This window comes from Liolophura sinensis, unplaced genomic scaffold, assembly GCF_032854445.1.
Source record: "Liolophura sinensis isolate JHLJ2023 unplaced genomic scaffold, CUHK_Ljap_v2 scaffold_14, whole genome shotgun sequence".
NCBI lineage: Eukaryota > Metazoa > Mollusca > Polyplacophora > Chitonida > Chitonidae > Liolophura > Liolophura sinensis.
This window is the reverse complement of record NW_027017953.1, coordinates 223,081-239,594: the sequence shown is the minus strand read 5'-3', so window position 1 is coordinate 239,594 and position 16,514 is coordinate 223,081. Positions and strand designations below refer to the sequence as shown.

The following is a 16,514-nucleotide window of genomic DNA, read 5'->3' as shown; positions in this document are numbered from 1 at the left end:
GCTCCTGTTTGTTGTCATAGTACATGTACGATATAAACATTTTCACCCTCTCAGGAAGCAGACAGTTTGCTGCTCCTGTTTGTTGTCATAGTACATGTACGATATAAACATTTTCACCCTCTCAGGAAGCAGACTGTTTGCTGCTGCTGTTGTTGTCATAGTACCTGTATGATATAAACATTTTCACCCTCTCAGGAAGCAGACAGTTTGCTGCTCCTGTTTGTTGTCATAGTACATGTACGATATAAACATTTTCACCCTCTCAGGAAGCAGACAGTTTGTTGCTTCTGTTTGTTGTCATAGTACATGTACGATATAAACATTTTCACCCTCTCAGGAAGCAGACAGTTTGCTGCTCCTGTTTGTTGTCATAGTACATGTACGATATAAACATTTTCACCCTCTCAGGAAGCAGACAGTTTGCTGCTCCTGTTTGTTGTCATAGTACATGTACGATATAAACATTTTCACCCTCTCAGGAAGCAGACAGTTTGCTGCTCCTGTTTGTTGTCATAGTACATGTACGATATAAACATTTTCACCCTCTCAGGAAGCAGACAGTTTGTTGCTTCTGTTTGTTGTCATAGTACATGTACGATATAAACATTTTCACCCTCTCAGGAAGCAGACAGTTTGCTGCTCCTGTTTGTTGTCATAGTACATGTACGATATAAACATTTTCACCCTCTCAGGAAGCAGACAGTTTGCTGCTCCTGTTGTTGTCATAGTACATGTACGATATAAACATTTTCACCCTCTCAGGAAGCAGACAGTTTGTTGCTTCTGTTTGTTGTCATAGTACATGTACGATATAAACATTTTCACCCTCTCAGGAAGCAGACAGTTTGCTGCTTCTGTTTGTTGTCATAGTACATGTACGATATAAACATTTTCACCCTCTCAGGAAGCAGACTGTTTGCTGCTCCTGTTGTTGTCATGGTACCTGTACGATATAAACATTTTCACCCTCTCAGGAAGCAGACTGTTTGCTGCTTCTGTTGTTGTCATAGTACCTGTACGATATAAACATTTTCACCCTCTCAGGAAGCAGTTTGCTGCTCCTGTTTGTTGTCATAGTACATGTACGATATAAACATTTTCACCCTCTCAGGAAGCAGACAGTTTGCTGCTCCTGTTTGTTGTCATAGTACCTGTACGATATAAACATTTTCACCCTCTCAGGAAGCAGACAGTTTGCTGCTCCTGTTTGTTGTCATAGTACATGTACGATATAAACATTTTCACCCTCTTAGGAAGCAGACTGTTTGCTGCTCCTATTGTTGTGATAGTATATGTATAATATACACATTTTCACCCTCTCAGGAAGCAGACTGTTTGCTGCTTCTGTTGTTGTCACGGTACCTGTACGATATAAACATTTTCACCCTCTCAGGAAGCAGACAGTTTGCTGCTGCTGTTGTTGTCATAATTCCTGTACGATATAAACATTTTCACCCTTTCGGGAAGCCGACTGTTTGTTGCGCATGTTGTTGTCATAGTACCTGTACGATATAAACATTTTCACCCTCTGGGGAAGTAAACAGTTTGCTGCTCCTGTTGTTGTCATAGTATATTTTTATATTTGTTCACTTTCTTTAAAATTCGCATATTTTATTAAACTTATTATTAAATTTTTTAAGTAAGTAATAAAAATTAACTTTTGCATTAAAACATACATATATTATGTGATAACTAATAATGAACCTAATTCAGATAAGGTTTGTAAATAAAACAGATCAGTCCTTGTGATGTCAGATATTCCACCTGAATGGATTCTTACGTGTCGTCTGTCTATGTATTAAATGCATCATGTCAGATATCAGTTGACGTAATACCTGGCTGGGCAACCAGTTACAGCATACTCAGGTATATGATTTTTATTTATTTATTTGATTGATGTCTTACACCACATTCAAGAATATTTCACAGCTCCAGCATTGTGGTGGGAGAAAAATAAGCAGAGCCCGGGAGAAACCCAAACCATCTGCAGGTTGCTAGCAGACCTTCCCATGTATGGTCAGAGAGGAAGCCACCATGAGCTGGGCATAAAACTCAAAGTGATCGCATTGAAGAGAGGCTCCTGGGTCATTGCGCTGCGCTGACAGGAGCACTAGGTCATGGAAGCCCAAACAGGTATAGGATAGGTACCCACTGATTACAATATCCAGCTGGTTAGACCTGAGTTCTATACTACAGTAGACTGGTTGTGTCAGGTCATGATGTAGACAGCATTTCCCAGCCTGCAGATTAGCCTCCTAGGAAATGCAGAATAGTGATTGGGCATGTTCTGTGTACTCTGACTGAGTCAGGTGTCGTGTCTGAGCAGAGCATTGCAGTGAGGCAGCAGTATGAAATATGTTGGCATTGACACTGGCTGCCACAAGGCTACATATTCATGATTTGACAGAATGAAATGAATAAAATGGTCACTTTATACAGGGTCAATATTCAATGAATTCAACCTTATCAGTTGTGTTAAAGTTTCGCATGTTAAAATACCATCTTGTGGAGTACAAGTTCTAGTTGATATTTCACATCTACAACAATGATCTATATCATGGGTGGATGAAAACAGACATTAGATGCACAGGTTTACACACACGGCGAGTTTAACTAACTGTCCCACATGAGATGCACAGTTTTACACACAGAGCGAGTTTAACAAACTTTCCCACATGGGATGCACAGTTCTACCCAAAAGTGAGTTTAATGTGTTTGCCATCTTAGTGGAAGTCAGCCACAATGAACAGAAGACCACTGAAATGTCCATTTGAGAACTGTTGAGTAATTTGCTACCAAGAATGCCTCAACAGTGGAAGACGTGGAATTTCAGGATGAAGATGAGGATGAGACAGGAGAACAGAATTCAGAAGAGACAAAATGGAAACCCAATTTCAAATTCTTGACTTGGCCGTACTACTGTACAATAGTTACCATTATTCTGGTAAAACACAGCTGCTATGTTTGTGTTGATCACCTGTCACCATCTCAATCAGATATTCAGTGAAGGAAGGCAACTTATTTTGGCAAAGCCCATTGATGTACAAGTTACCTGACTGTCAATCAAAACTTGGAATGACATTTATTTAATGTGAAAATTTTCCAGGTTGAATTGACAGTTTATCTGACACCTAAATGAGCAGTTGACAGAAGTAAGAGCTAGAGTTTTGCCCAGGAGCATCAAGGCAGAATGGATCAAGGCTTTCTTTTTCAACTTTACATTCAAGGGTTTGTGACCAGAAACATGATGAACTTGTTAAATAAAACAGAATAAGACTGGCGTGTTTATTTATTTATTTATTTGTCCGCTCTGACATCATCCTCGATTCAGGTTTATCCTGACTTGTACAACCATGTTTTACTGGGCAACCAGGAGGCAGACACAGCTGATGAGGCAGACATAGCTGATGAGGCAGACATAGCTGATGAGGAAAACATACATGTAGGTGATGGAGAACACTCTGTCATTTAACTGGGAAAAATAAATATACAATATTCTATTAGAAATGGATCCAAACAAATACTCTTTAATATTTTCATTTCCTAGAAGCAATGTCATTCTCATAATGTGTCTCCTTGTTGTAATCATTATGCTGTAGCTGTGCTTTTAAATAGTCTAGCTGCACGTATATCATCTCTCTCACTCAGGGGAGGTAATGCTGGAGAAATTCCGTTTCTCTTTCGTTCTTTCATGATTAGATTCTGTGGATATAAAACAGAGAAATTATTTATTTATTTCTGTCATATTCTAAAAATTTTCACTTATGTGACCCCAGTCAGTTTTATGCAGGGAGGAAATCAGAGTGCCTGGGTTAAACCACTAACCTGAAGACGTTTGACAAAACTTGTCATTTTGGTGGAAAATATTTGGACATCATAGCGCTATACACTGTGCAAACAGCCACAAAACACTGTCAAATGTTTACAGTCCTCAAAGATGCACAAATAGTGAGAGCAAAGGAATCCACGAAATGAGTGTTCACGGCTGGGACTGAACCCTCACCTAATATGTCAGTTGTAAATCAAAACCATGACACAGGTTTCTGTTTTCAAAAGTGCCGGGAACCATAGCATACAGGTCCTTTGAAGTGCCGGGAACCATAGCATACGGGTTCTTTCAAGTGCCGGGAACCATAACATACGGGTCCTTTCGTGCCCGGAACCATAGCATACGGGTCCTTTCAAGTGCCAGGAACCATAGCATACAGGTCCTTAGAAGTGCTGGGAACCATGGCATACGGGTCCTTTCAAGTGCCGGGAACCATAGCATACAGGTCCTTTCAAGTGCCGGGAACCATGGCATACGGGTCCTTTCAAGTGCCGGGAACCATAGCATACGGGCCCTTTCAAGTGCCCGGAACCATAGCATACGGGTCCTTTCAAGTGCCGGGAACCATAGTATACAGGTCCTTTCAAGTGCCCGGAACCATAGCATACGGGTCCTTTCAAGTGCCGGGAACCATAGCATACAGGTCCTCTGAAGTGCCGGGAACCATAGCATACGGGTCCTTTCAAGTGCCCGGAACCATAGCATACGGGTCCTTTCAAGTGCCCGGAACCATAGCATACGGGTCCTTTCAAGTGCCGGGAACCATAGCATACAGGTCCTCTGAAGTGCCGGGAACCATAGCATACAGGTCCTTAGAAGTGCTGGGAACCATAGCATATGGGTCCTTTGAAGTGCCGGGAACCATAGCATACAGGTCCTTAGAAGTGCCGGGAACCATAGCATACGGGTCCTTTCAAGTGCCGGGAACCATAGCATACGGGTCCTTTCAAGTGCCGGGAACCATAGCATACGGGTCCTGTGAAGTGCCGGGAACCATAGCATACAGGTCCTGTGAAGTGCCTGGAACCATAGCATACAGGTCCTTAGAAGTGCCGGGAACCATAGCATATGGGTCCTTTGAAGTGCCGGGAACCATAGCATACGGGTCCTTTCAAGTGCCGGGAACCATAGCATACGGGTCCTGTGAAGTGCCGGGAACCATAGCATACAGGTCCTGTGAAGTGCCTGGAACCATAGCATACAGGTCCTTAGAAGTGCCGGGAACCATAGCATACAGGTCCTCTGAAGTGCTATTTGGTGTACATATCTGTATGTCAGATACTATCACAAGTAAATTCCAAAGGTCAATGGTTTACCCTGGGCATTTCTGTGTCCACGACCCACAGAACTGACCGACACTGGACACTATTTGGAAGTCTGCAAGTGGTTTGGAGGCGATTTATCTTTTGTGAGCTTGTGATTAGTTTGAGATTTGCCTGTGGTTTACCAGAAGTAAGTCTTTCGTAAGCCGGGGGCTAGTCATTCCCTGTGGGTGTGGCTTGGTGAGCCTGTGGTGTATCTTTGGAGAGCCTGTGCTGTGATTCGGAGAGCCTGTGGTGTGATTTGGAGAGCCTGTGGTGTATCTTTGGTGAGCTGTGGTGTGCCTTTGGAGAGCCTGATGTGTCTTTGGTGAGCTGTAGTGTGCCTTTGGAGAGCCTGATGTATCTTTGGTGAGCTGTGGTGTGCCTGTGGAGAGCCTGCGTTGTGGCTTTGGAGAGCTGTGGTCTATCTTAGGTAAGCAGTGGTGTGCCTTTGGTCAGCCTGTTGGGTAACTTTGGTGAGGTGTGGTGTGCCTTTGGAGAGCCCGTGGTGTGCCTTTGGAGAGCCCGTGGTGTATCTTAGGTGAGCTGTGGTGTGCCTTTGGTCAGCCTGATTTGTCTTGAGCTGTGGTGTGCCTGTGGAGAGCCTGTGGTGTATCTTTGGTGAGCTATGGTTTGCCTTGGAGAGCCTGTGGTGTATCTTTGTTGTATCTTTGGTGAGCTGTGATGTACCTGTAGAGAGCCTGGTGTATCTTTGGTGAGCTGTGGTGTGCCTTTGGAGAGCCTGCGATGTGCCTTTGGACAGCCTGTGGTGTATCTTTAGTGAACTGTGGTGTATCTTAGGTAATATTTATCAATCTCTTTTATCAACTTTGGATGAAGATGAGTTTCTTCTCTCTAGGTTCTGTCTGCAGGAATTGATGGTCTAATTTAATCTGTGGTTTTATTTGTGTTTAATTTTAGATTCTCACAGTACATTAACCCTCCCTTTGTTATGCCATACTTTAGGTATTCACCTAACTCATGCTGTGTATAATATTATGTTTTTATCTTGTTTTGTAAGGGAACAATCAGTTGGATCATTTCAGTTAATTTCGTCAATAAATAATGGTATTTTGGGTCAATAGTTACAGTTACATTTAATAATCTTGAAAAAGTTCACTATATGTTTAGGTTTGTGAAGGTTTTTCACAATGTGAAGGTTTTAGTGCATGTGCTTTCACTCGCAATCTCTTTGTTTATTACTGGTACATCATGGATAACATAAGTCAGTACAGAGTGGCAATTGGGGCATGGCATAATTATATGTCTTATAAAGTGACTCATCTTCGAAAATTATTTACATTATTTGAAGGCTTGCAATTTATATTCCTTGAAAATACCAGTAAGGGAATTGAATCCCTTACTGGTATATTAATTTTTTCTGTTCTGAGTACATTATGCAATCTGCATTACTCATTAGTTATACACATGGCAACCTTAATAAGGTGTGGTGATGTACATAGAAACCTGCCACCCCCAAATCAGCACAATTTATCTTATTTATCATCTTAATGCCAGGAGTTTATTGGCTCAAGGTGATGATCAGCTGTCGTCTTATTTTAAGTTAGATGAAATAAGACCACTGTATTATCAAAGGAATATAATTATGCTGGTATATGTGTGAGTGAAACCTGGCTTAGTGGTGATATTCCTGATGATACTGTTAATCTAGATGGGTATTGTATAGGAAGAAAGGACAGAGACAGACAGGGAGGAGGGGTGGCAATTCATTGCAAGGAATCTCTTAATGTTACTAGACGTAAGGATTTAGAGAATGGCAATGAGATGATATGGATAATGGTGGAACAGAATAACAAAAGTGTGCTGATTGCATCATGTTACCGCCCACCTAACCAACCGGCTCATTTACGTGAGCTTTTTTTAAGTAATCTGGAGGAAAATTTAACTTCGGCCTTAACAGAAAATCCCGATGCCATATGTTAATAATGGGTGATTTTAATGACAGATGTCCACACTGGGAAAAATACCACGACATGAGCGAATTAAAAGTGAGCCTATATGATATGGTAGCTGGGAAAAATCTTTTTCAACTAACTAATGAACCCACTCGATATACTGATGATGATGCTTATGTATTTGACTTAATTATAGCGGATTGTATTGGTTATGTAATTGACTACGGAGTTGCCTCACCAATGGCTAATCTCGACCATTGTACTATTTATTGTACTATAAACATCTTATGTAATGATAACCCAAAGGCTTTTGTAAGACGTGTGGAACTTCAAATGTGCCAATTTGCATGGTCTGCGCAGTCTTATCTCTGTTACACCATTTGATGGCGTTGGTAATATTTTTTCCCATGTTAATGACAAATCATTTGTCTGGAAACAGTTTGTTTCTGTCATGTTGCAAAGAATTTATTCCGAATAAGAAAGTCACTATTAAACCACGTGACAAGCCTTGGATGACCAACGATGTTCGGTAAAAGATACGAGTGAGGTTTCGTTATTTCAAAAAATACAAACGGACTAAGTCCGATGGAGATAAGTTTCAATATTATATATCTAGAAGGGAGGCCAATAATGCTAAACGTCAGGCAATACTGCGTATACTGCCTAACTTCACACATTTAAAAGTTAAACTCTCCAACCCCCAGCTGGATACAAAAACATACTGGTCGATAATGAAATCTCTACCAGGATTGGAAGCAAAACCGCCTATTCTCCTCTTGCTGTCAATGGCAAAAACATGTCAAATGACGCTGAAAAGGCGAATGAATTCTGTAAATTTTTCGCATCTCAGTCGGCCCCTCACTACACAGTACCTGTCTTACCACCTTTTACGTATGTTACAGAATCATGTTCTCAAACCTGTGAAAATGAGATTAAACATTTCCTTGAGACTCTGAATACACGGAAAGCCTCAGGTACTGATGGTATGAACAACTTCTTGCTTAAAAATTCTGCTGATTGTATTGCAGCTTTCGTAACGAATCTTTTTAATTATTCCGTACGGACAGCTGTCTTTCCAGCAGCATGAAAGCTCTCTCAAGTCTGCCTTGTATTTAAAAAAGGAGATAGACATGACGTTTCTAATTATCGACCAGTGTCCCTTCAACACTCTCTTTCTAAGGTCTTGGAGAAGGTCGTGTATAAACATCTGTGTGAGTAATGTATGTCAAATAATCTTCTTATACCACAGAACTCTGGATTTAAACGTGGGGATTTGACTTTATGCCAGCTTACAAAGATGATATGATATATATCATGATATATACAAAAGTCTTGACAGTGGAAATGACACCTGTTTACTATTTTTGGATGTCAGTAAGGCATTTGATAAAGTCTGGCATGATGGTCTCCTGTTTAAGTTAGAGCAGTTGGGTATTGAAGATCCTCTACTTGCATGGTTAAAAGATTATTTGTGTGACAGAAAAATTAAGGCTTGCCTTAACGGCACTGAGTCAAAACTCATCCAATATATGCTGGTGTCCCACAAGGCTCTGTATTGGGTCCACTTCTCTTTTTAATTTTTGTCAATGATATTAGTATAAATATTGCATGTAATATTAACATATTTGCAGATGACACATCCTTGTCTGAAGAAATCTTAGACTTAGCAACATCTGAGGCTAAACTTAATCGTGATCTTGAATGTCTGTCCAACTGGGCTAGTCAATGGCTTGTGTCATTTTATTCTACCAAAACTGTTTATCTCTTAATATCATTGAAAAAGAATCCCTCACATTTGAGAATGTATTTAGATGGCATAGATGTGAAGAGCGTTCCGTCCCATAAACATCTTGGAATTATTCTGCAACACAATGGTAAATGGAATGAGCATGTAAGAGCTATAGTTAAGACAAGTAATATGAAACTGAGTATGATTAGTCGAGCCAGGCGAACACTAACTAGAAAGTGTATGATCACACTGTACTTCCGCTTGATAAGGTCTTTTATTGAATATGGAGATTTTCTATTTGACAACTGCAGCGTTTCAATATCCAACTCACTGGAAAATGTCCAACGCCGAGCAGCATTGTTATGTACTGGAGGCTTATGTCAAACTTCATATAAATCTCTTTTAAATGAACTAAAATGGGAACCCTTATACAGTCAGCATAGATCCTGTTTTCTGTTTTTTTCATAAAATCATCAATGGGCTCTCTCCTCCATACCTAAAGACCTTACTAACTCAAAAGTATAACAGCGAAACAAATGCCTACAATCTTAGAAATAGACATCACTTTCGATTATTTAAATGCCAAACTCAGATTTTCTCTTCTTCCTTCTTTCCCAAGACTACTAAAGAATGGAATTCATTGCCTGTTCATATCCAAAACTCTTCACTGGAAACAGTTAAGAACTTTTTGTACTCTCAAGACAGTATTATCTGTGATCTAACATCTGTGTATAATTCATTTGACACCTTTGTTGTGCTCCGTAGAATGAGAATGGAACTGAGCGCTCTTCACGGTGACCTCTTTAAATATAACATTATCGATGATCAGTCAGGTAGTAAATGTAAACATAAATGTGAAAATGCATCTCATTATTTCCTTGAATGCCCCACCAATGCCACTCATAGAAAGCACATGCTAAAAAGCATCTTTAGAATTATATCTCCTGGAGTTCACCCTTCTGTATTTTTGACTAGTTGTTCTAAACACATTTGTACTTTACTCTTATTTGGTTCACCTGAACTAAGCGTGAATAATAATCAATTGATCTTAAAATCTGTGCATAATTTTATACGCATGTCCAATAGATTCATCATCCAAGCCCAGCAGTAATATGATTTGATTTTGATCTTTCTTTGTTCCCATCACCTTATTCTGTACATGTACATGTCATTTGTTCTCTTTGTTTTCTATGTTGGTGTATATACGTTGATGTTTTGTTGAGGAGATCCCCTCGTGGCTATAGAGCTGTGGGAAATCCCTCAATAAACAAATAAAGAATTACAGTCTTAGATGAGCAGTGCTGTGCTTTTAGTGAGCCTGTGGGATATCTTTGGTGAGCTGTGGCGTGCCTTTGGAGAGCTTTTGGTGCATCTTAGTTGTACTGTTGTGTGCCTTTGGTGAGCATGTGGTGTATCTTTGATGAGCTGTGGTTTGCCTTTGGAAAGCCTGTGGTGTATCTTTGATGAGCTGTGGTGTGCCTTTGGTGAGCCTGTGGTGTATCTTTGATGAGCTGTGGTTTGCCTTTGGAAAGCCTGTGGTGTATCTTTGATGAGCTGTTGTGTATCTTTGGAAAGCCTCTGGTGTATCTTTAGTGAGCTGTGGTTTGTTTTTGGAGAGCCTGTAGTGTGCCTTTGGAGAACCTGTGGTGTATCTTTGATGAGCTGTTGTGTGCCTTTGGAAAGCCTTTGGTGTATATTTGGTGAGCTGTGGTTTGTTTTTAGACAGCCTGTGGTGTGCCTTTGGAGAACCTGTGGTGTATCTTTGATGAGCTGTTGTGTGCCTTTGGAAAGCCTGTGGTGTATCTTTAGTGAGCTGTGGTTTGTTTTTGGAAGCCTGTGGTGTGCCTTTGGTTAGCTATGGTGTGCCTTTGGAGAGCCTGTGGTGTATCTTTGAGGTGAGCTGTAGTGTGCCTTTGGTGAGGTTGTGGTGTATCTTTGGTGAGCTGTGGTGTGCCTTTGGAGAGCCTGTGGTGTATCTTTGGTGAGCTGTGGTGTGCATTTGGAGAGCCTGTTGTGTATCTTTGAGAGAGTGAGCTGTGGTGTGCCTTTGGAGAGCCTGTGGTGTATCTTAGGTAAGCTGTGGTGTGCCTTTGGTGACGCTGTGGTGTATCTTTGTTGAGCTGTGGTGTTCCTTTGGAGAGCCTGTAGTGTATCTTTGGTGAGCTGTGGTGTGCCTTTGGAGAAGCTGTTGTGTATCTTTGGTGAGCTGTGGTTTGTCTTTGGAATGCCAGTCTTGTGTCTTTGAGAGAGTGAGCTGTGGTGTGCCCTTGGAGAGCCTGTGGTGTATCTTTGAGAGAGTGAGCTGTGTTGTGCCTTTGGGGAGCCTGTGGTGTATGTTTGGTAAGCTGTGGTGAGACTTTGGGCAGCTGTGGTGTGCCTTTGGAGAGTTGTGGTGTGCCTTTGGAGAGCCTGTGGTGTATCTTTGGTGAGCTGTGGTTTGTCTTTGGAAAGCCTGTGGTGTGTCTTTGGTGAGCTGTGGTGTGCTCTTGGAGAGCCTGTGGTGTATCTTTGAGAGAGTGAGCTGTGGTGTGCCTTTGGAGAGCCTGTGGTGTGCCTTTGGAGAGCCTGTGGTGTATCTATGGTGAGCTGTGGTGTGCCTTTGGAGAGCCTGTTGTGTATCTTTGGTGAGCTGTGTTTTTTTTTTTTTTGGAAAGCCTGTGGTGTGTCTTGGTGAGCTGTGGTGTGCTCTTGGAGAGCTTGTGGTGTATCTTTGAGAGAGTGAGCTGTGGTGTGCCTTTGGAGAGCCTGTGGTGTATCTTAGGTGAGCTGTGGTGTGCCTTTGGTGAGGCTGTGGTGTATCTTTGGTGAGCTGTGGTGTGCTCTTGGCGAGCCTGTGGTGTATCTTTGGTAAGCTGTGGTGTGCATTTGGAGAGCCTGTTGTGTATCTTTGGCGAGCTGTGGTGTGCCTTTGGTGAGGCTGTGGTGTATCTTTGGTGAGCTGTGGTGTGCTCTTGGCAAGCCTGTGGTGTATCTTTGAGAGAGTGAGCTGTGGTGTGCCTTTGGAGAGCCTGTGGTGTATTTTAGGTGAGCTGTGGTGTGCCTTTGGTGAGGCTGTGGTGTATCTTTGGTGAGCTGTGGTGTGCTCTTGGTGGGCCTGTGGTGTGTCTTTGGTGAGCTGTGGTGTGCCCTTGGAGAGCCTGTGGTGTATCTTTGGTGAGCTGTGGTTTGTCTTTGGAAAGCCTGTGGTGTGTCTTTGGTGAGCTGTGGTGTGCCTTTGGAGAAGCTGTTGTGTATCTTTGGTGAGCTGTGGTTTGTCTTTGGAATGCCAGTGGTGTGTCTTTGAGAGAGTGAGCTGTGGTGTGCCCTTGGGGAGCCTGTGGTGTATCTTTGAGAGAGTGAGCTGTGTTGTGCCTTTGGGGAGCCTGTGTTGTATGCTTGGTAAGCTGTGGTGAGACTTTTGCAGCCTGTGGTGTGCCTTTGGAGAGTTGTGGTGTGCCTTTGGAGAGCCTGTTGTGTATCTTTGGTGAGCTGTGGTTTGTCTTTGGAAAGCCTGTGGTGTGTCTTTGGTGAGCTGTGGTGTGCCTTTGGAGAAGCTGTTGTGTATCTTTGGTGAGCTGTGGTTTGTCTTTGGAATGCCAGTGGTGTGTCTTTGAGAGAGTGAGCTGTGGTGTGCCCTTGGGGAGCCTGTGGTGTATCTTTGAGAGAGTGAGCTGTGTTGTGCCTTTGGGGAGCCTGTGTTGTATGTTTGGTAAGCTGTGGTGAGACTTTTGCAGCCTGTGGTGTGCCTTTGGAGAGTTGTGGTGTGCCTTTGGAGAGCCTGTTGTGTATCTTTGGTGAGCTGTGGTTTGTCTTTGGAAAGCCTGTGGTGTGTCTTTGGTGAGCTGTGGTGTGCTCTTGGAGAGCCTGTGGTGTATCTTTGAGAGAGTGAGCTGTGGTGTGCCTTTGGAGAGCCTGTGGTGTATCTTTGGTGAGCTGTGGTGTGCCTTTGGAGAGCCTGTTGTGTATCTTTGGTGAGCTGTGGTTTGTTTTTTTTTGCAAAGCCTGTGGTGTGTCTTTGGTGAGCTGTGGTGTGCTCTTGGAGAGCTTGTGGTGTATCTTTGAGAGAGTGAGCTGTGGTGTGCCTTTGGACAGCCTGTGGTGTATCTTAGGTGAGCTGTGGTGTGCCTTTGGTGAGGCTGTGGTGTATCTTTGGTGAGCTGTGGTGTGCTCTTGGTGAGCCTGTGGTGTATCTTTGGTGAGCTGTGGTGTGCCTTTGGAGAGCCTGTTGTGTATCTTTGGTGAGCTGTGGTGTGCCTTTGGTGAGGCTGTGGTGTATCTTTGGTGAGCTGTGGTGTGCTCTTGGCGACCCTGTGGTGTATCTTTGAGAGAGTGAGCTGTGGTGTGCCTTTGGAGAGCCTGTGGTGTATTTTAGGTGAGCTGTGGTGTGCCTTTGGTGAGGCTGTGGTGTATCTTTGGTGAGCTGTGGTGTGCTCTTGGCGGGCCTGTGGTGTATCTTTGGTGAGCTGTGGTGTGCTCTTGGCGGGCCTGTGGTGTATCTTTGTTGAGCTGTGGTGTGCCTTTGGAAAGCCTGTTGTGTATCTTTGGTGAGCTGTGGTTTGTCTTTGGAAAGCCTGTGGTGTGTCTTTGGTGAGCTGTGGTGTGCCCTTGGAGAGCCTGTGGTGTATCTTTGAGAGAGTGAGCTGTGGTGTGGCTTTGGAGAGGCTGTGGTGTGCCTTTGTAGAGCTGTGGTGTGCCTTTGGAGAGCCTGTGATGTATCTTTGGTGAGTTATGGTATGCCTCTGGTGTGTTGATGGTTTAACTGCCTGTGATGAGCTATGGAATGACAGTGTGCTATGGAATGCTAGTGTGCTATGGAATGCTTGTGTGCTATGGAATGCTAGTGTGCTAAGGAAAGCCAGTGTGCTAAGGAATGCTAGTGTGCTGTATGATTAACTTGTTCGCCTATCCATACACTGTAGAAATCTCTCTACATCCTCAGTAGACAAACCACAGATGAGTAGCAGCCAAGTACACCTAGAAGACTATACTTCATGTACATTCGTATGCTATAATGGTGCTATAATGCTTGGTAGTGTACATACCCAGAAAGCTCTGCAGTTCTGGTAGTTCTGAAAAGCCATCTCGCACTTGTCACGGTCATAGTCATTTTCACTCAGGCATCTGTATGATATCTCCTGCTCCTACATAAAACATAAACCCTGTCATTCTCACTCAGACATATATATGATATCTCCTGCTCCTACATAAAACATATACCATGTCATTCTCACTCAGACATATATATGATATCTCCTGCTCCTACATAAAACATAAACCATGTCATTCTCACTCAGACATATATATGATATCTCCTGCTCCTACATAAAACATAACCCATGTCATTCTCACTCAGGCATCTGTATGATATCTCCCGCTCCTACATAAAACATAAACCATGTCATTCTCACTCAGGCATCTGTATGATATCTCCCGCTCCTACATAAAACATAAACCATGTCATTCTCACTCAGGCATCTGTATGATATCTCCTGCTCCTACATAAAACATAAACCATGTCATTCTCACTCAGGCATCTGTATGATATCTCCTGCTCCTACATAAAACATAAACCATGTCATTCTCACTCAGGCATCTGTATGATATCTCCTGCTCCTACATAAAACATAAACCATGTCATTCTCACTCAGGCATCTGTATGATATCTCTTGCTCCTACATAAAACATAAACCATGTCATTCTCACTCAGGCATCTGTATGATATCTCCTGCTCCTACATAAAACATAAACCATGTCATTCTCACTCAGGCATCTGTATGATATCTCCTGCTCCTACATAAAACATAAACCATGTCATTCTCACTCAGGCATCTGTATGATATCTCCTGCTCCTACATAAAACATAAACCATGTCATTCTCACTCAGGCATCTGTATGATATCTCTTGCTCCTACATAAAACATAAACCATGTCATTCTCACTCAGGCATCTGTATGATATCTCTTGCTCCTACATAAAACATAAACCATGTCATTCTCACTCAGGCATCTGTATGATATCTCCTGCTCCTACATAAAACATAAACCATGTCATTCTCACTCAGGCATCTGTATGATATCTCCTGCTCCTACATAAAACATAAACCATGTCATTCTCACTCAGGCATCTGTATGATATCTCTTGCTCCTACATAAAACATAAACCATGTCATTCTCACTCAGGCATCTGTATGATATCTCCTGCTCCTACATAAAACATAAACCATGTCATTCTCACTCAGGCATCTGTATGATATCTCCCGCTCCTACATAAAACATAAACCCTGTCATTCTCACTCAGACATCACTAACTAAGAATGTTGAGTGGAATGAAAATTTTCGCGGACCATCACCCTGCTCAATGGTGAAAAAAAAAAAAAACTATATGTAGTCTCAGCCCTAACAGTGCCTATCAGAAATTCACTGAGACTGAAGAAGTTCGCACCTACATGTAAACAAGGATTTTTCTCTTCGTCAGCTAGGCGGGAGGCTTTTCTAATGTTTGCCAACCGCTCCGACTGGTTAGTGCCTCTTTCTCTGAAACTTTCCATACTCTCCTGATCGCACACTAATCCAGTCTCAGAACGAAATCTTCCAATGTAAGAGCTCACAAAATGAAAATTCCTGGCTGTTGGGGGAAATCCAGTGGTCGTGACGTCACAGGGGTTTTCCATCCCAGGATTCATAGCGCCAATGTCCATGGCTTCCGCAGGGAAGAGGTGTGTAAAAATTTTAAAGTTAACGTGATATTTGCTCGCTACTCGCATGTCATTAATAGGACTGATTGTCTTTTTACTGTAGCTGTATGACGCATTCATTTTTACACGACGTCACTAAGCCAACTTTGCGCTGAATGTGACAAAATGAAGAATGTTTGTTGGGGTATCAACCCCTATCGGGTGCCCCAAACTTTGAGGAGAGCGGCAAGATGGCCACTGATCAAAGAGGCATCTGTCAATCCGTGGTAGTTCAGCTTCGATTAGTTACGTGAACGTTGTTGTTAGCTTGGCCGTTTGTCAAGTCACTCCAAAAGCATCATACACCGACTAACTGTAGGAAGTAGCCTGCACTGTGCGACGTCAACACTTTCTCAGTTTCTGTCACTGGTTGATCATGTGTGACGTTTGATATGATCGTGATTGACGATACAAGTGTTCGACTTTGAAAAAGCTCAAGAATCTCCCTAATGCTTTGTAATCATTCTGAATGGAAATAAAATTAAGATAATCTGAATCCTTCATCTCTTGCTAGACACGTGTTCTTCCTGACACGCTTGAGCAAGCAGTATGCCTATTTCCCATGTAGCCTACGTTACATGTATCAGTGAAGCCACTGAGGCCAGCAGCGCCATGGTTTAAATATCTACGCGTGAAGTATGTCACATTACAGTCCCTTAGATTATATTTGCCCGGAAGATGGATGTTCTGCCTTCAGTAAAACATGAGAATTTACATTTAAATTTGACACCCTCAAAAAAACTTTGTCGGAGTGACAGAACATGGGAGTGATTTCCCTTTAGAAATAATACCGTTAAACATTATTGACACAAAAGTGCACCATCAGGCAGAAATAAAGTTTCCACCTTCATGTATAAATTACATGCATATGAGAAATGTCACCCCAGCGCACAACAGACGCCGAATATGTCCAAAGTGAAATGGGCAGTTGATTGCCATTGAACAGTCGCTCTAAAATTATTCACAGGGCATTTTGTGGCTGAATACTACAAGAAACTTATCTTCAGTTTGAGCAGGTGTAGTTAAT

General features: G+C 42.5%; 1 protein-coding gene across 1 annotated transcript; it reads right to left on the bottom strand.

Moving 5' to 3' along the window:
- Positions 1–3,285: 3,285 nt before the first annotated feature.
- LOC135481250 (coiled-coil-helix-coiled-coil-helix domain-containing protein 7-like) lies at positions 3,286–15,388 on the bottom strand. The gene is made up of 3 exons (XM_064761094.1): positions 15,200–15,388; positions 13,797–13,895; positions 3,286–3,702 (listed from the first exon to the last, which is right to left on the bottom strand). The coding sequence occupies exons 1-3, from the start codon at positions 15,299–15,301 to the stop codon at positions 3,589–3,591; spliced, it is 315 nt and encodes a 104-aa protein (XP_064617164.1). The 5' UTR covers positions 15,302–15,388; the 3' UTR covers positions 3,286–3,588.
- Between the last annotated feature and the right edge of the window lie 1,126 nt (positions 15,389–16,514).

Bases quoted from the DNA above. Each gene is read 5' to 3' on its own strand.
- LOC135481250 (XM_064761094.1), bottom strand. From the start codon at position 15,301: ATGGAAAGTTTCAGAGAAAGAGGCACTAACCAGTCGGAGCGGTTGGCA. The intron at 13,896-15,199 runs GTAGGTGCGAAC...TGTTTTATGTAG, and splicing joins AGAAAAATCCTTGTTTACAT to GAGCAGGAGATATCATACAG. The intron at 3,703-13,796 runs GTATGTACACTA...TTATATCCACAG, and splicing joins AGAACTGCAGAGCTTTCTGG to AATCTAATCATGAAAGAACG.